Here is a 23,218-nt window from a genome sequence, read left to right as displayed (position 1 = left end):
TTCAGGCAAGTGTGTGGGTATGTGTGCATGTGTGTGTGTGCATGTATAAAGGGACAGAGGACAATCGTGGGTGTCATCCCTTAGGCATCATCCCCCTTTTCTTTTGAACAGGGTTTCACGTCGGCCAGAACTTACTTGATTAGACTAGGCTGGCAGGCCAGTGAGCCCTGGGAATCCACTTGTCTTTTCCTCCCTAGTGCTGGAGTTACAAGCACATGCTCCCATAGCCAGCTTTCAAAAATATGGATGCTGGAGCTCAAACTCAGGGACTCCTGCCTGTAAGAAAGTCACTTTGCTGACTGCATTATCTCCCCAGCTCTATGAACAGGTTTTTAAACAATAAGTTGGGATTCATGGTCACAGAATGAGTTATACATGTGTGCTTATGTGGATGTGTGTGCATGTATATGTGTTACATCTTTCAGTCATCAATACCTTTTTGCAATGAAAATTTGTAGCACAATTTCTAGATTTTGAGGAGGTCTGGGATTATCTTTGATTTTACTCTGGAGTTTCTTCCCTGTTCTTATGTTTTCTTATAGAACTCAATTTATTGCCTTTTGCTTCATCAGCACAAAAGGGGTATCTCCTAACAGTAAGAAATAATGTCTTTAGGGGCTGCTGTCCATTTGCACTGTTTTCTTCTGATCTTTTCTTACTCTCTCCTGAAATTGATTTCCTTATTTTTATTTTTATTTTTCACATGTGATGTATCTTTTCCAGACTTCTAGACATCTTCCTTTAAAAATTCCTTTTCGGACCATGGGTAGTAGATCGTTACTAGCTCATAAAACCAATTTAGTGAAATGGTTTTGCAAAATCAAAGTAGAAGTGTAGGCACGGTTTCAAAGTCTGTTTCGATCTTAATTAAGTATCTATGTGTGTGCACCGTTATGGGTATACCAAGTACACATGTAAAATGAACCATCTCTCTGCAGGACAGAGCCCATGGCGTCTTGGTCTTCTAAGGGACCCCTTTGCGATGTAACCACAGGACAGTCCCCACACTGTTTGCACTTCTCTTTTTGGTTGCGGTGGCTGCCCTGGCCTGACTGCCTGCATTCCCCAGTTGGCAAATACTGGGCAGCCTAGCATCATAGCCAGTACTCGCCACTATATATTTTTGGTCTGACCTGTTTCCACAGCCTTTCCTCATCTATGAGTTACTGTCGACACACTGGGAGGTATTATTTGCCTGCCTTCCATGGTTTTGGGTGACAAAGAAGCATCCCTGGGATGGTTCCCCTGGGGGAGCTGCCCTTTAAGAAATCATAAGGCTCTTTTTCAATGTCTCCTTTCAAGCTTGTCCCCTTTGAACTTAGCTGGCTGGCAGGAATTAAAGCCACACCTCTGCACATATAACGGGTTTTGTAATAGTTGAAGAACACAGTCTGATAGCCCTTCAGAAACTTCTTGTGATGTTTCTGCTCCATGTAGGTGATGGAGATGGAGATTGGAGTGGGGATAAGAGATGTGGAGGACAGATCCTCAGACATAGGTGATCTGATAGGACACTGCACCTTTACCGAGAGAGTCTGGTGTCTTAGGTACAGAGGGAAGACATCTTGGGTTGTAAGGTTGTGGTCATCCTTAAGGGTCACAGTTATTGCCACTGTGAAACAGAATTTCTCTATAGTGAAGACTTCTGAAAAATAGGAAATGAGAAAAAAAATGAAGAGCTGGGCTAAGGGAAGTGAGTGTAAAACCTCATTGTTTGTGTAAAATGGAATTCGTCTCTTGTTCACAGAGCAGTCCAAAGGGCATGTTCTCAGTGAGGTCTACTCCATCCTCCAGGAACAGAAACGGATAGCTACTTGGCCATTTCCATTTAGCAGGTGGTTTTCAAGGTCCTTCTAGGCCGTACAGTTAAAGAGGCGCACATGAAACATCTTATGGGCTTGGCTCAGAAGTGGGACTCACCACCTTTGCCTGGTTCTTTACAACATAAACCAACCATATGACTTAAATTAATGGCAGAAGTGTCACATCCTTGGGTAGCCACGTATGCCTGTGGAAGACTCTGAGAGCCAGTTTGCAGTCTGTTCACAGGGATGAACAGTCACCAGGTACCTGGCGTGTACCAAAAGTTGGACCACACGTTTCATGAACACTTCTGCTTCATCCTCAGACATTGATTGTTAGGTGCAGTTGATATGCAGTCATACTTTGGTGAAGTGGAAATTGAGGTTCAGAGATGTGACAGTGAAACATATACCACTGTCCTTTCCCTTCATGCATCAATTATTAATAAACATGTACTATGTTTAAGGTGTGCCCAGTATTTCAGAAAACACTGTCTTATGGAGATATGCAGAATTGTACCCCTAAATGCCCATGCCCCAACCTCTGGCTGGCTAGATGAGCTGAATGTATTTACAGAAGCCCTTGAAAGGAGTAAACCGTTCTACTTTGTATTGGAAGTGGAAGTCAGCATGACTCCATGCATAGGAATCCTACATGCCATGACTGATTCTAAGATGTCAGGGGTACCTGACTCCCCACTGACAGCCAAGAAGGAAGTGCCATCTCATCCCACAAATGAATTCAGTCAGCCATCACAATGAACTTAAAGCAGATATCCCTGCCTTGAGGTTTCAGAATGGAATACAGTTCCTACTAATGCCTCAGACTCAAACTCAAAGGACCTCAAGTAGAGAGCTCCTAGCTGCTCCACTCTGTCCTTGGGCTTTCTGACTCCCAGAAGCAGGACGCTAACCAAAGGGCGCTGCTTAAAGCCGCTGGGTTTGTGCTTGTTTGTTTAAGCATCTGCAGAAGACTAATGACTTTCTCTAGCTTTGAAGGTCTTAGTTGATGTATTCATTTAAAAGAAATTCCATGTAGAGCTGGGCTTTGAATCTGGTTCCTTTCATTTCATGGTTCTTTCTAAGAGACATTGAAATGTCTTACTAAGTATATACATTGCTATAAAAAAATTAAAGTTGTATTCATTGGTATGAGGAGTAATATTCAGTCCATAAATATTTATCCTATTGTACTTTGATCATTTTGCCTAAATAATCAGGAATATGTTGAAAGGCAGACATTCTAAAGTAGTTTAGTTTAGACTTTATTTTCCAGTCTGAAAGAAACAAACGAGTGAAATTATGTTGTCAATTTTGCGGTTTTAAAGAATTAAACAAACCCATTTTGTTAGTATAAATAATTAAGAAATCCATTTTAGTTCTCTGACTTGAGACAACATCAAATTAAGGCAACGCGGGGTGATATCTGTCTGGAAGTCCTAAGGTACCTGCTTTCTCCTGTGCTCTAATGAGTGATACATTACTTTTCCCTGCTCAAGAATTCTCAAATCACACAGCTATGCAGGAAAGACAGAAAAATTAATACAAAAAACGTGATCATTTGCAGTTCCATGAGGATACATCAACACTAAACCCAGAATTTGCACATGTATGTTCTGATGTCTCTGGGACCGTTTGTGTTGAGAGTTCTTTAGAAATAATGCCCCTGGCAGAGCGACCTGTTCTGTATGCAGATTCCTTTCTAGGTTTGCTCCCCAAAGAGTTAGATGTGAAGGATGCTTTTCCTTATACTCATTAGGAGTATTTTCAAGTTATGATTCGATCATGCACTTGTTTCTGAACCTTTGACCCGCTCTTCAGACAGTTTCTAGACATTGCAGTCCAGCCAAAGGTGAGGTCACACTGTATCCCTGGACATTGTCCTGCTCTCTCTTCTCATCATACCTCTGCCCTCCTTAACTGACATTGAATACTGAATAAGTGAAGTTTCTCAGTGAACAGACAAGAGCAAGCACACATCTTCTTGCTGATCAGTAAAGCAACTCACTCTCCTTACTCTTGCCACAGCATTAATAGCAAGACAGCTTGCAGGCAATCCACACTCATTTAAAGACAGAGTTCTTTCTACTCCTTCAGCCGTAGACCTCCACTTGATCTGATGTTCTGCTTATTTCTCATCCCTATAGGAATACTATGACAAAGGCGATTACATCATCAGAGAAGGAGAGGAAGGAAGCACCTTTTTCATTTTGGCAAAAGGAAAGGTAAATGCTAAGTAAAGCTTAAGTCATAAAGACTTCTGCTGTGATTGGTGTGCCATGGATGTAGCAGCGTTCTGCACTGCCATGGAAGAAGCCCTCTGACTGAAAGAGTGATGCGGTATCTCTGACAGGACCTCAGGTGTTCTCTATGAGGCTGCCTGGGTTTGGGGATGAGGGCACAGAACACTTGTGATGACCCACAGTAGACAAAGTAGCTTGCCAGTAACTGCACACAGGTTACTCTATTTTCTATGGAAGCCTCACTGTGTGTGATGTCTATAATGGCTGGTTTATTTCTAAAGGCCCTTTTTAGGAATGAGTATGTGGTTGTCAATCAGCCAATCGTCTAAGAACAAGGCTGGAATAATGTCTTTATATGACAGATATGACCCACGGTTTAGGAGTATGAATTCAGCAAGTAAATCTATCCTTTGAAAGAATTTTTCTAATAAAGAAATTGCATTGTTATCGTTTTAAAATATTTACTCATTGTGACATTCATAAACATCAATCACAAACTCTAGCCATTGTGAAACAGTTATTAACATATTTAACTAGAATAAACCTAGCTCAAATAGGGAATATTGTATGTTTCAGTTTCTGGGCCTCACTCTCCTTGCCTGTGCTTTACTTTGAAATGGCCAGCCACCATATTGCATTGTTTTAGAGGTCTATAAGATATAGCCTACCTATGGAGAGACTTCAAACTGATGCTTAAACTTATTCTTGATTAAGTTATCAACTCTGTTAGACTTTTGGAAGCAACAAAGGTCCCTATAGGACTCAGATTATCTGCTTTGAGGATCTCTCAAAAAGAATCACTGGGTTTACATTTTAAAAACTGACCTTTGGAGGCAGATATGGTGGTGCGCCCCTGTTCGGGAATATTACCTTAAGATGCGTTACTTTTGTTTGTGTTGTATTTGTTTAACTCTATGAAGCTGTGTTACTGTGCCTGTCTAAAACACCTGATGGCTTAATAAGGAACTGAACAGCCAATAGCAAGGCTGGAGAAAGGGTAGGCGGGGCTCGCAGGCAGAATTAATAGAAGGAGAAATTAATAGAAAGAGAATTAATAGAAAGAATTAATAGAAAGAGAAATCTGGGAGAAGAAGGAGGAAGAATGAGAGAGCAAGGAAAGGAGGACATTAGGGGCCAGCCAGCTAGCTACACAGCGATCCACGGAGTAAGAGACAAAGAAAGGTATGGACACAGGAATAGAGGAAGATAAAATCCCAGAGGCAAAAGATAAACAGGATAATTTAAGTAAAGCTGACTAGCAACAAGCCAAGCTAAGGCCAGACATTTATAAGTAATAATAAGCCTCTGTGTGTGATTTATTTGGGAGCTGGGTGGTGGATGCCCCAAAAGAGAAAAGAAAACAACCAACAACACATGTGTTTGATCCCAGCACTTAGGAGGCAGAGGCAGGCAGATCTCTGAGTTTGGGGCTAGCCTGCTCTAAAGAGCAAGTTTCAGGACAACCAGGGACACACCAGAAAACCCTGTCTCAAAAAAAAAAATAAAAATAAACAAAAACAAAATTTAATTTTTGAAAGGTGATTTGGATGGAGAATTCTCCTGGTACAGAGGGTTGTCTGACACCTGCCTTAACTAGAGCAGAGTGCAGCAGTGTAAGGACTGCAAAGGTGTAAGGACTGCAACAGTGTGACCACTGGAACAGTATAAGGACTATGACCACTGGAACAGTATAAGGACCGTGACCACTGGAACAGTATAAGGACCGTGACCACTGGAACAGTATAAGCACTGTGACCACTGGAACAGTATAAGGACTGTGACCACTGTGACAGTATAAGCACTGTGACCACTGTAACAGTATAAGGACCGTGACCACTGTAACAGTATAAGGACCGTGACCACTGTAACAGTATAAGCACCGTGACCACTGTAACAGTATAAGGACCATGACCACTGTAACAGTATAAGGACCGTGACCACTGTAACAGTATAAGGACCATGACCACTGTAACAGTATAAGGACCATGACCACTGTAACAGTATAAGGACCGTGACCACTGTAACAGTATAAGGACCATGACCACTGTAACAGTATAAGGACCGTGACCACTGTAACAGTATAAGGACCGTGGCCACTGTAACAGTATAAGGACCATGACCACTGTAACAGTATAAGGACCATGACCACTGTAACAGTATAAGGACCATGACCACTGTAACAGTATAAGGACTGTGACCACTGTAACAGTATAAGGACCATGACCACTGTAACAGTATAAGGACCGTGACCACTGTAACAGTATAAGGACTGTGACCACTGTGACAGTATAAGCACTGTGACCACTGTAACAGTATAAGGACCGTGACCACTGTAACAGTATAAGGACTGTGACCACTGTAACAGTATAAGGACCATGACCACTGTAACAGTATAAGGACCGTGACCACTGTAACAGTATAAGGACTGTGACCACTGTAACAGTATAAGGACTGTGGCCACTGTAACAGTATAAGGACTGTGAGCACTGTAACAGTATAAGGACTGTGGCCACTGTGACAGTATAAGGACTGTGACCACTGGAACAGTATAAGCACTGTGATCACTGTAACAGTATAAGGACTGTGACCACTGTAACAGTATAAGGACTGTGAGCACTGAAACAGTATAAGGACTGTGACCACTGTGACAGTATAAGGACTGTGAGCACTGTAACAGTATAAGGACTGTGGCCACTGGAACAGTATAAGCACTGTGATCACTGTAACAGTATAAGGACTGTCGCCACTGTAACAGTATAAGGACTGTCGCCACTGTAACAGTATAAGGACTGTGGCCACTGTAACAGTATAAGGACCGTGACCACTGTAACAGTATAAGGACTGTGACCACTGTAACAGTATAAGGACTGTGGCCACTGTAACAGTATAAGGACTGTGACCACTGTAACAGTATAAGGACTGTGGCCACTGTGACAGTATAAGGACCGTGACCACTGTAACAGTATAAGGACCATGACCACTGTAACAGTATAAGGACCGTGACCACTGTAACAGTATAAGGACTGTGACCACTGTAACAGTATAAGGACTGTGGCCACTGTAACAGTATAAGGACTGTGAGCACTGAAACAGTATAAGCACTGTGACCACTGTAACAGTATAAGGACCATGACCTCTGTAACAGTATAAGGACCGTGACCACTGTAACAGTATAAGGACCATGACCACTGTAACAGTATAAGGACTGTGGCCACTGTAACAGTATAAGGACTGTGACCAGTGTAACAGTATAAGGACTGTGACCACTGTGACAGTATAAGGACTGTGAGCACTGTAACAGTATAAGCACTGTGATGGCATGAAGGCTGTAATGGTGATGCAGCCTCTGACCCAGCCTCCTCTTTTCCCTCTTTCAGGTGGTTCTGCAGGGTTAATCTGATGGGTGTGTGCTCAGATCCCTCATTTACTCTGACCTCTCTTTTGAATTGTTCTACTTTGTTTAGGTGAAAGTCACACAGAGCACGGAAGGCCACGACCAGCCACAGTTGATTAAAACCCTGCAGAAGGGGGAGTACTTTGGAGAAAAAGCTCTGATCAGGTGAGTCCGTGGATTTACACAGTGCTCAGAAAAAAGGCTTGGACTGTTTTCCATGTCAAAACACTAATTTTGCCCAGAAAATAATTGGAATGTTGCCATGGTTTGCAATATTATCCTACTAAAATTTTTTTTTTAATTCAAATGTGAAGAGAACTGGCAGGACAGGTCAGTAGGCAGAGGCACTTGCCACCAAATCTAATGACAACTGACTCCCCCAGATTGTCCTCTGACCTCCATATGTGTGTCATGCCATGCAAACACACACGTACAGGCACACATCAACACAGAATTGTAGCAGACATCTTAAAGATCTTATTAATAAAATCAAACCTGAGGCCAGGTATTGGGGTGAATGCTGGAAGATCAGAGAAGCAGAACAAGCCACAGCTTCCTCACCTCACCAGTTCCTCAGCTGATCCTGTTTCCTCAGACTGGAAGCCTCTGAGTTCTCATCCGAATGGATCTCAGCTGAACTGTTGCTCAAAAGCCTCAAAGCTTAACCAGCCTAGTTCCTGGTTTTCACGTCTTATATACCTTTCTGCTTTCTGCCATCACTCCCTGGGATTAAAGGCGTGAGTCATCATGCCTGGCTGTTTCCAATGTGGCCTTGAACTCCATCCAGGTGGATCTCTGCCTCCAGAAGGCTAGGATTAAAGGTGTGAGTGCCACCATTTTCTGGCCTCTATATCTATTGCCTGTTCTGTTCTCTGACCCCAGATAAGTTTATTAAGGTACACAACATTTTGGGGGAACACAATAGCCACCACACAGAATAAATAAGTAACTATAATAAAATTTAAAAGTCACAGCTTTTCATACTCGGGTGACTTTACAGCCTCATGTCAAAAATAATCTCTTCTTAGAAAATTTTTGTGAACTCAATTTACAAGTTTTAGGGTCAGCTCAATATAATGCATTTGAAATTTCTGTGACCTTTCTATCTTTTGAAGTATAAGTTTATTTACTATTGACCTAAATTATGAAAATGCATTTTTAAAAGCTAGTAAGTGGCTCAAGGAACTTCCACAAACAAACAAACAAACAAACAAATCCCATATCTTGGGAAATTCATTTCCCTAAATAGAAATAGTTTCATAAACTAGGAAATAGAGTTCAGAAAAAGACACATTTTTGGAGTTACATATGTTTTTAAGTGAATAATATGGAGTTATTTAGGAAATCACTTAGGTTTTATATTACCAGCAAACGGTTTTATTTCCAGTTTATGTTTGAAGAAAAGAGTTATTTCTGCTCTTTTATCATTTTCTTAACTTTCACCTATGAAGCTCCAGGTTTTCTGATTTGTATGGCAGGCTGCATAATTATAGTGCCAAGACAAAGCGCTCTGAAATTACCCAAAGACATATTTGATTATCTAAAATTCATACATCTTTTATTTTTCAAAGCAAGCCTAAGTACTAAAACATAATACATTGGGCTTTAGCTATTATGTCAGAAATTTTAAAGTAGAATTTAAAGACAAGCTGAGTTTTTCTTTCTTATTACCCAGCTGGTAATAAACTCACTTTAATAATAAGGAAATTATCTTTTTTTACACTATCATGATTACCTAAGACTTCTATGTATTTGTTCTTGATATTGTCAGGTTATTTTCTACCAATTTTCAAGCAAAACAAATAAACCTTGAAGATTCACAAGACCCTATAATGCAGGAGAGATATTAAGCAGCTCTTGAGAACCCATATGCTATCTGGTTTTGCAGGGCCTGAACGAATTTGTGCTGTCTGCTGCAGCTAGTCAAGTGTAGTTCTTTTCCTATAGGAAATATGAAAATTTATATTTAACATAGACAGCCAACTCCCCAAAGCTTCTGAAAGCACAAAGATAAAATGAATAGGAAGGAAATAGTAATACAAATGTTTCTCCTTTTTTTGCACATTTTTATGATCCTGTTTTTTAGGGCTGCTGACTGTGGCTCAGTCTTGTTTCTATTTTATATGTTTTCAAAATGACATTAAATAGTCTCAGGGGTCCTTTCAGAATTTTATTTATAAAAATAAATCCTTGGCACTTAATGTACAGTTACTTTGAATGCACACGTGGGAAACTGTGGTGGTTATGGGGTGTGTAAGGAATGATCTTTGTGACAATGATAAAGTGGACATGTAAGGTGAAAACTTCAATTATTCTCTTGCTCTGAACTCGTAACCCAAGGTCATGCCCATGTCCATGTCTATGCTTGGTTCTCTCTTCCCCATTTCTGCCTCTGCTCATACCTCCACCTCTTCCTCTGCCTCTGCCTCAGCCTCTGCTTTTAATTTCATGTATTAACTGACCCAAAGCTGTCTTGCCTCTGACTAAAAGATCCCAAGGCTCAGTTATTTTCACAGATACCCCTAGTAGGAATCCTACAAACTGAGGACAGACTGTAAACTGCATAAAGTGGTCATCTAGAAAGAAAGGGGGTTTCTGGGGCCTACAAGAGATGGCTGCCTGAGTCTTTTCTGTCCTATCACTAAGAAGATGTGAAGGAATCTACACGATTGCTATTGTTGATGAAATTGTCCAGAGCTGTCCTGTGATGACTGCATTTCATTGGCACTCCTGGGTTACTCTATGCGAGTCTCTGAGCACTGGACGCTATGTGGATGTGCCTTTATTTATTGTCTAATTCATGACGAGTAGAAAGAGAAAATTAATATGTAAGTCAAGGTCACTGAGGAAATGACCCATCACTCTTGACTTAGACAATTCCACTGCCTTCAGCTCATATATAATGACTCATTATATCTAAGACAGCCATGGTAAAAGTCTCCATTGCATTACACATAAGCAAGTTAGCAGTGCTAATTACATTATGGTTTTTCATCACCTATAACACAGATACTAATTTTAGAGATTTTTACTGAGGAAAAAATATCCATTTTACATCCTACCTACATGGCCTGAAAGTGTTTCATTAGTCAGCTAATCTGTTGAAATGTCTCTCTACACACGTGCCTGGATTCCATTTAAACCGATTTACTATATGATACTAACTCGATCATTTCCCAGGACATTTTTCTGGTCAGTTGGTTTCTGTGTGCTGCCTCCTTGTTCATTAGTAATTCTTCTTTGATGGGGGAGAGTTATTGTATTCTGGCTGTGACAAAACACACACTGAGATTCCACATCACAGTTGGTGATTCTTCTGTGTTCCCTGTACAATCGCCTTTCCTGAGTCCTTTGTGGACATAACCTTTATTGGGACACATTTCAAATCAGTTTGCAAAGGGTTGAATATAAAGTACAACAGTATTTGAAAACCCTGCTGTCTTTGGATGGTTTAGCTGGTGGCTGTGAATTCACGTAAAATCGTAGGCTCCCTCACAAAACAGACTTTTAGTTTCTAATAGTGGTAAAAGCTGACTTCTCTCCTTCATCTGCAGTGATGACGTCAGATCAGCCAATATAATTGCTGAAGAAAATGATGTCGCGTGCCTCGTGATAGACCGAGAGTGAGTATTCTGATGTTGGAGAACTCAGGCACCTGCTACTTCAAAGACTTGGCTTCTGTTACTCGATCCCTCTGTTTTCACATTCGCGTTCATCACCATTTGGAAATGCTGGTCAATGCTCAGCTGCAAGTGCATCTATTAAAATTCATGAGCAGGAACAGGGCCTTCTGATCAGAATCCATCTCTGTGGTGGCAGATGCTGGCAGACTAAATATTTTGTGTGCAAAGTTGATACATAATTATCAGCAATGGACTGATTTAAATTCTGTGTCTTTCAGGGAAATCAGTTTGTTAGTGCTTTCATGGATTTATTTATGTGTCTGTGGGTATGCCATGAGTGTGAGTATCCAAGGAGACCAGAAGAGAGCTTCAGATCTCCGGAGCTGGAATTAGAGGGTGTTATGATCCACTTGATGTGGGTTCTGGGAACCAAATATGAGTCCTCTTCAAGAGCAGCAAGCTCTGCCAACTGTTGAGCCGTCTCCCCAGCCCAGAATCTTCCTGTGAAGTATAAAATAGTCACTTAACTAGTTGTCATTCCAGAGAGGCACGGCCATCTGTAGTAATTTTTAATGATATGCATCAATATTGATATTCTTGGGTTACTTTTTAAAAATAAGACTCACTTTTTATCCCTCCCCTACTTCAAAGCCCATTTTAACCTGGCCCTTTGGACCCCTCATTGATCAGTTAAATAGTCGCTGATTATGTCATCAATCTAAAGAAAACAATTCACATAAACCGAAACTGAGCATTGACTGTGTAAAGCCACGGTGTTGTCAAAGAGTAAGACGTGCTCCTGTGACATAGAAACCACATCAGTAAAATGGCAAGGTATAACAGGGGAATAGAGTCACTGGCTGATTGATGACAGCATTTGCTGAGAATAGAACCCACAGATGTGTGTAGCTACAGTTTTCCTGCCTTGCCCACAGTCAGGACAAGTCTTTGTCACCTGCCAGTCCCACAGCCGCTCAGACCCAACCAAGTAAACACAGAGACTTATATTGCTTCAAACTGTATGGCCATGGCAGGCTTCTTGCTAACTGTTCTTACAGCTTAAATTAATCCATTTCCACAAATCTATACCTTGCCACATGGCTCATGGCTTACCGGCATCTTCACATGCTGCTTTTCCTGGCGGGTGGCTGGCAGTGACTCCTTCTGCCTTCCTGTTCTTTCTTTTCTCCTCTCTGTTAGTCCCGCCTATACTTCCTGCCTAGCCACGGCCAATCAGGTTTTATTTATTGACCAATCAGAGCAAAAATTTGCCATACAGACCATCCCCCAGCACAGCCAAGTGCAGACCATCTCAGACACCTGCACTCAGGCCCATGGTCCTAATCATCCTCTATGCGGACCTGCTGGGTAAAGCCACGAGGAACCCAAGAACGGGCTCCCACAGGACATACAGAACATCCCGCAGCAGATGTGAAACACTGGAAAGATTATTAGTACAACAGAAAAATACTTTTTATCACGAAAATTTTCAAACATTGAAAAACAGAATAATACTGTAAAATTCATAATGCAAGTTCATTAGTTACCGACGCATTTCTAATCTACAACCCACTCCACAGATCCGTGCCCTCTTTATAGTACTTTCAAGGAAATTTACAATATACAATTATTTTGTCTATAGATTTCTATACTGTCTCCAAAAGCCAAATACCATGCATAAACCACACAATCCTAATGTTAATATATCTAGAAAGCTAACTGTAATTCTAATACCCGTCTAAGCTGTTCTAATTATTTCCTACAGATAAGACACGTGAACCCCAAGTGGGTTAAAGGTCTTCTCCCAGCAATGCCCCGTAGGACTGAACAGGGGCTGCTGTCCAGGTTCCCTGAGTCATTTCACCATTCTGCTAACCATGCCACAAGGCTCCCCAAGCACCTGCTCAGAAAGAGTGTCAGTCATGGTTCTGTGAGGTGGAAAAGGCTTTCTTTTATTTTTAATTGATGAAATGATCCTTAAAGTGGGACTTTTCTAAGCAAAGAGAATGTGTAGAAGTCACTCTAGGAGAAGTAAACCTTCAAAGGCTGAGGAAATGCAAAGTGTGTTTAGATAGAAGCAGTCCATGGATGATGGCTGCTGGATAGAAAATGGTAGTTCAATATCGTCCCATGAGGAATTTTGTTTTTTATGAGTTTCTTAAAAATATGTGCATGTGCTGAATAGCAGCTGTGATATAATTGCTCCAGAAGCCAGGACAAAACATATGAGAGAAGAGAAGAGTGAACTTCATCTGTAATCAATATATCAGATAATGTCACTCAGAATCCATGAAAAAATTCAATAATTTTATGTACTTTAGAAATTATTTGTAGGCTTATAATTTTAAATGTTTAATTTACGTGCATATTGGGTTGAGAATATCCACCTGACGCAATGAGAAATGAAACATTATGTGAATTAGAGGTAAGAAAGATGAACTATCAGATACAAGTGGGTTGACCTACAACTTAGATTTTTGGGACTGCTGGGGTTATGTATCTGTGAGTGGTGTCTCATTTTACTCTGGAAATTATTTCAGTTTTGTTGATAAATGAAATGATGACTCTAGTTATGACTTACAGAATAGATTAAGGTCCTACAGCAATAGCACCATTCATGACACTCTGTATCATCATATTGATTCAGTTTAATTGATTTCACACCTATCCTGCTAACTACTGTGAGCCTCAGGAACACAGAAGCATGTCATTTGTCCATTGTGACTACAGAGCCAGCGTCTGGCATAGTCCTTGGCATGTGAAAAATGCTCACCAGAGGGTGGCCTGACAAAAGGGTATCGTAGTTACTCTAAAATAGAGGGACAGAAACTCTATCGATCCTTATTTCTTCTTCCCCATTTTACAATGTTAAACAAACTCTTTTGATTATAGTGCAAGAAGAATATAGTTGAGTTACTTTCTTATTTTGAAATTGTGAGGAAATGTGAAATAACTGAAGGTGATTAAAAAAAAAAAAAGGGAGGAGGTGGAGAGAGTCATGTCTCCGAGGCTTGCTGGCCAGCCATCCTAGTCTAATTGGCAGTCTCCAAGCCAGTGTGAGACCCTGTCCTAAGAGAAGGTGGTCGGACAGCTCCCGAGTGATAACCCTCCACACACATGCATATTCCCCCGTGTAAACTTAGAAACACAGAGAAATGGGAACAAAGAGTGTCAAATTGCCTGAATACTTACACAACAGAGCATTTTGTTTTATTTTATGTAGAACATTCAACCAAACTGTTGGGACATTTGAGGAACTCCAAAAATACCTTGAGGGGTATGTGGCCAACCTGAACCGTGACGATGAGAAAAGACATGCGAAGTAAGTGACACAGGGTTTCTCTGCCAGCAGCCACAGGTGCAGGTGGAGGTTGTGATTCCTGCAGAGTCACTCTCCATGTGCCCTCGCTAGAGCATTCTAGGGACACCATTTCAACTCCAAAATGGAGAGTTTTTAAGCCTCTCAGGAAGCCTATGAGTACTGAGGATGAATCTGAGGGAGAGATTTCCTGATAGGGGGAACACTGTAGAATGCTGACTTAGTTCAAAAGGACGTGGTTCCATGTGAAGAGCAGGATTATAGTTTGAAGTTTTTGAAAATTTCCAAGGACATGTTTGTGAGTAGGAGAGGGTTGAGTAGATCACTCCAAATCTAGTAATAGTGATTGATTTTTTTTTTATCTATAGAGAAATTTTGTTAAATTACAATTACTTGATAAAACATTTAAATTTTATTTGTAATATTAACCCCAGGCCTTTAGACATCACGAGTGACAGCTGAAGCTTATGTTTATGAGACAGGCTTCTAGAGGTACACTCAACTTTTCTAGCAAGACTGAATTTTGAGTTAAAGTATTCAATCAGTACTTATTTTTTCTTCAAGATATGCATTTGCAATTTTTTTTTGGTACCTACAGCCCCTTACAGTAATAGTGTATATATATATATATATATATATATATATATATATATATATATATATATATATATATATCAGAACAGTAGGTTTTAATTCAAAGACAAAACTTGTATTTGATAAACAGCACTGCTTAGAAGTAAAATGTATTTTCATGTTTCATACAGCAGTTGTTCTGCATGAGGCATGAAAAGCTTGGTTGACAAACAGCAGAGATTCTTAGTGTGGTCTTCTGTGAATGACAAAGGAAGCGGTGGTTTTGTTCTCTCCCACTGACTCCCTTCCTGGGTTACTTATTGACAGCTTTTTTGAGGTGTGTTTCAAATGCTACAAATCCCCCATTTTACTTCTCACTGCATGTGTTTGACTTTTGTCTAGTCCTTACGTGTGATGTGTCCTAGATTCTAATTACTCTTCTCCCAGATTTGACCAGACACATCCCTGTCAAGGTTGAGATAGTCTTTTTTTTTTTTTTTTCACTGATAGGCGGTGTTCCAGGTAGAAATGAGCCCCAGGAGAATAGAATTTGTGAATGGCAGGGTAGCAGCGTGGCTCAGGGTGTGTGTGTGTGTGTGACATCTCACTTCTCTCTTCAGGCGCTCTATGTCTAACTGGAAGTTGTCCAAAGCCCTTTCTCTGGAGATGATTCAGCTGAAAGAGAAGGTGGCCAGATTCTCCTCAACCTCCCCATTCCAGAACCTTGAGATTATCGCAACACTGGGCGTTGGTGGGTTCGGACGAGTGGAGCTTGTAAGGGGTTTACGTTTCAAGCATCTGAGCGAAGCGTTTTGACTTTTTTGTTGTTTTGTTTTGTTTTCCAGCGTGTGCTGGAAGAATATGAGTTATCGTTGCTATCTTAAAGTGTTCTGAACTGAAGGAAGTAAATGTTTCAGTTGATTTGTGCTTACAAATAGTAATTAGATGTCCTGTCAGTTTTCCTACATCACATCCTGTGATGAATTTTTTTTGATAGTAATCATGTACCAAGTAAGAATTCTGAAAGATTATGAAATGTAAAAAAATGTATTTCCTAGCAACAAATTACGTGCATAGAGATGTGTGCAATCATAACATATTATTTCTCTACACCAAAGGAAAGGAAAATGTGGCCCCAGAAATACCATAGATGGAATCCTCAATGTTATAGCCATTTTCCTTAAGCAACCTTACCTCTATGTCTGCTGTTGGCTCCCATTACCCTGTTTGGGGGTCTTGTAAAATTTTCCATCAGAGAAAAAGGAAAGGAGATGAGTGCAAAAGGCTGTGTGAAGAGCAGCCTTCTGCAGCCCTCAACAAGACAGCTGGGAGCTATAGCCTGGCTTCCGTTATCTTCCACATCACCACCTGTCTGGGCTTAATAATCAGCTCCCAAGAAATAGCACAAGTCCTGCGTCAGATCAAGTGTTCCGAGGGAACTGTGGAATGGAAATCTGTGCTCATAATGGGTGCAGATGGCTCTGAGCCCGTGGCAATTCCCAAGCCCTTCTTTGCCCAGCCAATTTTTCACAATTCACTGTACAGTGACCTCCAGGAGCTGTGTTAAGGCCTTTGTCTGCAGGAAGGCTGGGCATGAACATCCGTACAATGCTGCTACAATACTGTTTAAACTTATTCTAGACCTCATCTCTGAGAGTTGAAGGGAAAACACTTCCCTAACAGGGTGAAGAATATTTGCAAAGTGACTTATGCTGTATGCAGATATTCTTCTGAACTGGTATTTTCTGCCAAAATCACAGCTAAAGGGTTGAATTAACAATGCCAAGATCTGCTTTCTTAGACAGTAATTACTGGAAGCAGTGATTTCTCCACTTATTTAAATTCTATAGACATTACCAGTGGTAAATACAATCAAAATATGGGGTGAAGTCATTTCCATTTACTAAGCAGTATTGTCTGCTTATGCATTTTTATAACTATCAGAAAAAAATCTAGTTTTGATCTTGATTTTCTCTTAAGAAAGAGTTCTGATTTTTGCACACAGAGGAAGCCCTCTCTTAGTGTTCCATACTGATTTCTACCATGATGGGCATGTGTTTCTATGCTTCTCTCGCCTCATGTGCCTTTTGAGCTTTGGAAATGTGCCTAATACAATCAAGGAAATGAATTTCTACTTTTAATCAATTTAAACTTAAATGACCTCATGCGATTTTTAGGCTGCCCACAGATGTAGAAGTTGATATGAGTTTCTTTGAAAATTAGAGGTGAATATCAAGAAATAAGAGACCTGGGCATTTCTTATCAAACCTGTTCATGTTACACAATCAAAACTGTAAAAATTTCTCCCAATGAAATTTAACGAGATTTTTTTTTTCTTATTTCAGTACAAAATTTTTAGAAAAAGGTTACGTGAAGTATTTTGAAAATGATTGGAAGTGTGTAAAGCTATATAGAAATCAGTTCTAGAGGGATAGGTGGTTAAAAGCTTATATTCTCTTTAAGTGTAAAAGTTTAACTCTCATTAATTAACATTATATTGTACATTGTTGTGATACATTAATTATAAGGGTCTTTCATCTCTCACCTAGGTTAAAGTTAAAAACGAGAATGTTGCTTTTGCTATGAAGTGCATTAGGAAGAAGCACATTGTTGACACTAAGCAGCAAGAACACGTCTACTCAGAAAAGAGGATCCTGGAGGAGCTCTGTTCTCCCTTCATCGTTAAGTAAGTGAGCGGTTGCCATTCGGGAAGCATTACTCAGAATTCTCCTATGAGATCCCGGGTAGGAGTTTCCAGTCGCTTTCATTCTAGGGAAACCTTGCTAGCTTGTGTGTGTGTGTGTGTGTGTGTGTGTGTGTGTGTGTGTGTGTGTGTGTGTGTGTGTATGGTGGCTATTACAGACTAGTTGGAGCTAATTATTTTATCCAGTGCTAATGGAGAATTTGGGAAGAAAGAAACAAGAACCCACAAGCTGGAGTGATGTTAAACTTCTTCAGGGAGGGGCATTTGAGTACATACAGTTACCAAAGTACAAAGCTACAAAGTGACCAGTAGTTACTCAGTTTTTCTCCATACTTGTTATCAGATTGGAGGAAGTACTATCGAGGCCACACCCTCTTCACTTGTGTATTCATAAGCTACTGACACAAGCCAGTTTAAATTTTCATTTACTTTTTAATGACCCCTAAGTGTAGTTTTGGTGATTTCTGATGATGTGCAGCCATTGGAAAGACCAAATGCCTTGAGAGATTCTTCCTACCTATCTATACTCCCAGGCTCATTTTTAGGCAGTGGTACCAGGTCCTGCGCTCATTGCATGAGTTGGCTGTTTGAAACCTGGGGCTTATGCAGGGATGCTTGGCTCAGTCTGGGAGGAGGGGACTGGACCTGCCTGGACTGAGTCTACCAGGTCGATCTCAGTCCTTGGGGGAGGCTTTGCCCTGGAGGAGGTGGGGATGGGGGGTGGGCTGGGGGTAGAGGAGGGGGCAGGAGTGGGGAGAACAAGGGAATCCGTGGCTGATATGTAGAACTGAATGGTATTGTAAAGTAAAATAAAAGGAAAAAAATAATAAATTAAAAAAAAACAAACACCAAGACTGATCCCAGGCAATGCTGACATATTCATTCAATTATATTTATATTTTTTTCCAGAATTCCCTTTTAAAATGAATATTCACTAATGAAGTGTGATGGGCAGCTTAAGGGTTGTATTCATTTTTACAATACAAGCTCCTGCAAAGTGCCTGATGTGCAGATAGCAGTGATGATGTCTAGAATAATATGAGGAAGACGCTTACCATGCTGAGGCTTACATGGAAGGGACTCAGAATTAGACAGGGATGGCAGTGAGATGATCATGTTTACATCACTGTTATGAGAAATTGAATCAGAAACGTACATGTGTATTTTCCAGTAAATGCTTATCAACAGTAATATATAAATAAGGTATAATCAACATATAATTTGATTAATTTATATGTAAAATGAGAAGCCATGGTTGCATAACTGATGGGAAAATAGATGTCCCATGTGGCATCTAGCCTGGGCTACATCTCTGGAGTCTATGCTCTCAAACACTTTTATTTTCTGACTGGTCTGGAACTAACTTTGTGGTCCAGGATAACCCTGAACTCACGGAAATCTTCCTGCTTCTGAGAGCTAGGATTACAAATGTGTGCCGCCATGCCCAACTTCTAGAGGGAACACTTACGGGAGTGTCCATGTCTGTGCATGCTCTGGCTCTGACTGCTTCCATCTGGGTGTGGTGATAATAAGAAAGGGGACTGTGACTTCTTCCCCCCCTCCCTTCTCCCCTCTCCCGTTCCTTCCCCATTCTTCTCTTTCTCTCCTCTTATTCTTCCTTATTTATTTTTATTTTAGGTATATGAGTGTTGGTCTGCACAAATGTATGTGTACCATGTGCATAGGGGATGGCCATGAAGGCCCCAAAGAGAGTGACAGATATCCTGGAGCTGGCATCATGGATGGCTGTGCGCTGCCATGTGGGTGTTGGGGACCGAACCTAGGTCTTTTGTGAGAGCAGCACATGCTGTAATTGCTGAGCCGCCTCTATATCCCCTGAAACAGGTTCTTCTTGAACTATAAGCACCAGAAAATGTTTTCACCCAAAGTGGTGAATGTGGCTCACTGCCCGGGCACACTCCTCCAGGTCTGAGGCTCTCTTATGCCTTTGAGTATGGAGGCCTGCTAATCATATTAGCTCTGTCCTTCTCAGGCACTGTTTTTTAATGATAAGAGCCATTTTACATACCATCTACTTTCCAGGGTCACCCGAGGGCAGCAGAGCTCTGTAGAGGTGGCCTTTGTTGACACTAGATCATACAGCAAGCCCCTGACCCAGGCTGCTCCCCACCTCTAGGTGTCCTTCCCAAGTCACTCCCCACCAGCTTCACTACTTAAAAGTCTGTCCCTGAGTCTATTTCCAATACTAGCTAACCAGTTAGGGGACATACACCATGAATATAATGAACCGTTATGCAAGGCACGTATTAAAGTGATACATTCACAGGCCTGTGGCTTTGGAAGGGAAGGACAACCCCTATTTGGTAGTGAGATAATGAGCCACTTTATGATGAAGGTGGCCTTGGTGCTCAGCCTCTCAAGAATGATAACACTTCGACAGTGAAATGGAGATGAAGATGTTCAGTCTGTGCTAAGTAGAGGACAAGGTCAGAGAGTCAAGGCAATAGGAATGATCAAAGAGGGTTTGGTAGCAGCCCTGTGCAGTTGTTGGGTAACTGTGTGGAAATGGGAGTCATTTTTCCAAATGTTGCTGAAGTAACTTAATCAACTTAAAGAGGTTGGGAACTACATTTCTCATCATGTGTTCCTCTGTCTCCACAGATTATATCGTACTTTCAAGGACAACAAATATGTGTACATGCTTCTGGAGGCCTGCTTAGGTGGGGAGCTGTGGAGTATATTAAGGGACAGGTAATGAAAAGAAATCTGTATGCAATAGCTCTTATCAGATCACATCTGGGCTGGGCTATGAGGATGGTTCTAGGGCACAATTATAGGAAGACATTGTCACTACATATATGTGCTTACCCCAAAGACAACCCTGGTAAGAAGTAGCAAACCCACCTTTGAGGCATGGCTCTCCAGGCTTTGGAAACTTGGATAACTTACCTGAGGATAAAGAGAGTGAAGAAAACTGAGTTCTCAGGAATCAAACTGAGTTTTCTATCCAAAGTCATACCTTTGATTATAAAATGTGAGGAATTGCTACCACATTAAAAAAATCAATGTATAAAATTAGATAGCATCCTTATATGAAGTAGCTCTAATATAAGATCAGTGGGAGCCCAACAGGGAAGTATTATGGCCAGCTTTATCTCGGGGTTACTGGTTGATGCTATGTACCCAAGAACGGACATGGCCACTTGAACCATATTTAGTCAAATGATAAATTATGTAAATCTTTGTCATGCTTTTCATCAAAAATAGTTGCACATCTCCAGAACATGCAACAGGAGTCTAAAAGTCATCCTTTCTGTTTTGTATGTTCATATGCGATTACTGGAAAGAGATGCATAAATGTAAGGTTTTTTGGTTTTTTTTTTTTTAGTGAAATTGTTGTAGTTTTTATAAAGCATTCCCATCAATTTCTTTATGATCTGTACATAGACATTGGCATGTGAAATATTTTTTAATGTTCATGATATTAAAAAAAAACCCCAGGAGGTTAACAGCTCAGGAGGTTAACGGTTAACGGCTCAGGAGGTTAACGGCTACTACATATGAATCAGGACCTGAGTTTGAATCCCCATAACCATGTAAAGCTGAGCTGGGTGACATAGCTCTGTAACCCCAGTGTCCCCCGTGAGATGGTGGGTAATTCCTGGAAGCTTGGTGGCTAGCTAGCATGATGTACATAGTAGCAATCAACAAAAACAAGACCTTTTATCAAATAAGGGGTAAATCAAGCTTTGACACCTGATTTCCACAGGTGCACCATGACACATAGACACCCACAGTAACACACAAATCTGCATGTGTGCGTGTGCACACAGGCAGACACACAGACACACCATGTAAATTTTATAATGTAATCTAGATGCTCAGGACAACACCAAAGACATATTCAGAGTATTAAGAAGACACCAATGTCATTGCAGAGGCAGCTTCGATGAACCCACCTCCAAATTCTGTGTTGCCTGTGTGACAGAGGCATTTGATTACCTGCATCGACTAGGCATTATTTACAGAGACCTGAAGCCAGAAAACTTAATTCTGGATGCCGATGGCTACCTTAAGTTGGTAAGGCAGGTTTTCTTATTCATAGTATCCTGTGGAATATTTCTGCAACCAAGTCATGCTAGAGTTACAGTCTCTTTTTAGTTTTGGTACAACTGCTATTTTTATTCTATGCTTAATACTATGTGCAATGTGATATGTGTAGTCCATTTAAATGTTTATTTTTATGTGTATGAATGGATTGCCTGTGTGTGTGTGTGTGTGTGTGTGTGTGTGTGTGCATTGCATTCACACCTTGTGCCTGCAGAGCCAGAAGAGGGTATCAAATACCCTGGAACTGCAGTTACAGTTGTGAGCTCCAATGTAGGTGGCAGGAATTGACCTAGGTCTTTTGCAATATCGGCCAGTGCCCTTAACCTCTGAGTCATTTCTCTAGTATCTCTACATTTTTTTTGACCCAGTGTTTCAGCTATCTCTCTCTGTGTCTCTCTCTGTCTCTGTCTCTCTCTCTTTTTATATGTGTATGTAAAACTATAACTCTTACTGAAGATTCACATCATAAAATGCCTTTAGTATTTGTTAGTATTGTTTAATCTTTTAACTGAGTTTTGTTTGGGGATGCATACAGGAACTGGCTTATGAAGAAAAAAGAAGTTAGTGTGATTTCTGTCTTTAGGTATGCACATCCTAAATAGGGAGAGGAGGAAACATGTGACCCTTGGTATCTGTTTTGAAATCTTTTTGTTTGTTCTATTAGGCAATGAGCGTTCAGAATCTGTGAGAGTACAGGCTCATTGAGGATCAGCTTTCCTTGCTGTCTATGTCTGGAGTTCCATCAATTCCCAATAGAAATCCATTGCTTATTACACAAGATCATAAAAGGATACCATATAAACTTCTTTCAGTGAGAAACTACTAGAACTTGATGACCAAACTGAGGAAAAATGAGGGTACTTTGGACCTCAGGCTTCCCGAGATCCATTCCCATAGCTCCTCAAACAAAGACATTGTTACCCCAGGGTTTTGATGTAAGAAAATGCCATTATTTACTGACCAGTTATCATATGCAGATGCTATGCTAAAACTTTCCCAGCGAATCTATTCAATAGTGTATAAGATAAGTTTAATTGCTGTAATTGTGAAATTTAGCCCAAGGGATTAAATTTGTTATGTTTAATTTCTAAGAGATCGTTTCCTATGAAGTAAAGTAAGAGTCCTTTCATGTGAAACCTGACTAGCTTCCAAGAAACATTGTGATCCATTCAAGCTTTATTTTATCCATGAAAGACAGCTTTCAGAACGGGTGAGGTACAAACACAGGGCTTCAATCACTTCTCTTACTCACAATTCCTGTATTGACTATGCCTCCCACAGCTCTTTAGGGAAACTCTCTGGAATATTCTAGAAGAAGGAAAAGCTGTCATGAGTGCTGAAACTGTTTATTAAATTTATCTCTTACTTTTCATAGTTGTTTTTTCCCCAAAAACTTCAGATCGTGTATTTAATATTTATAGGAATAGATGGCAATGACTCCTCTATTTGCCATCATTATCTAGCCTTCTCATTTATTTATCAGCCAACA

At 40.6% G+C, this 23,218-nt stretch overlaps 1 protein-coding gene across 2 annotated transcripts in view; it reads left to right on the top strand.

Annotated features, from left to right (window-relative positions):
• Prkg2 (protein kinase cGMP-dependent 2) overlaps positions 1 to 23,218 on the top strand; it is a 105,682-nt gene that overhangs the window by 48,229 nt on the left and 34,235 nt on the right. Inside the window, exons 7-14 of one of the 2 annotated variants that reach the window (XM_028873158.2) lie at positions 3,950 to 4,027; positions 7,510 to 7,604; positions 10,994 to 11,062; positions 14,286 to 14,384; positions 15,575 to 15,728; positions 17,504 to 17,640; positions 20,281 to 20,370; positions 21,558 to 21,699. In XM_028873158.2, coding sequence (XP_028728991.1) covers positions 3,950 to 4,027; positions 7,510 to 7,604; positions 10,994 to 11,062; positions 14,286 to 14,384; positions 15,575 to 15,728; positions 17,504 to 17,640; positions 20,281 to 20,370; positions 21,558 to 21,699 — 864 coding nt within the window. Of the gene's footprint in view, positions 1 to 3,949; positions 4,028 to 7,509; positions 7,605 to 10,993; positions 11,063 to 14,285; positions 14,385 to 15,574; positions 15,729 to 17,503; positions 17,641 to 20,280; positions 20,371 to 21,557; positions 21,700 to 23,218 lie in introns of those variants that run through there. The other variant, XM_037209191.1, reaches the window with a different exon arrangement.

The sequence above is a fragment of the Peromyscus leucopus genome, chromosome 10 (assembly GCF_004664715.2).
Source record: "Peromyscus leucopus breed LL Stock chromosome 10, UCI_PerLeu_2.1, whole genome shotgun sequence".
Taxonomy (NCBI): Eukaryota; Metazoa; Chordata; class Mammalia; order Rodentia; family Cricetidae; genus Peromyscus; species Peromyscus leucopus.
Note: the sequence above shows the minus strand (reverse complement) of the source record. Positions and strands in the feature narration are given on the sequence as shown.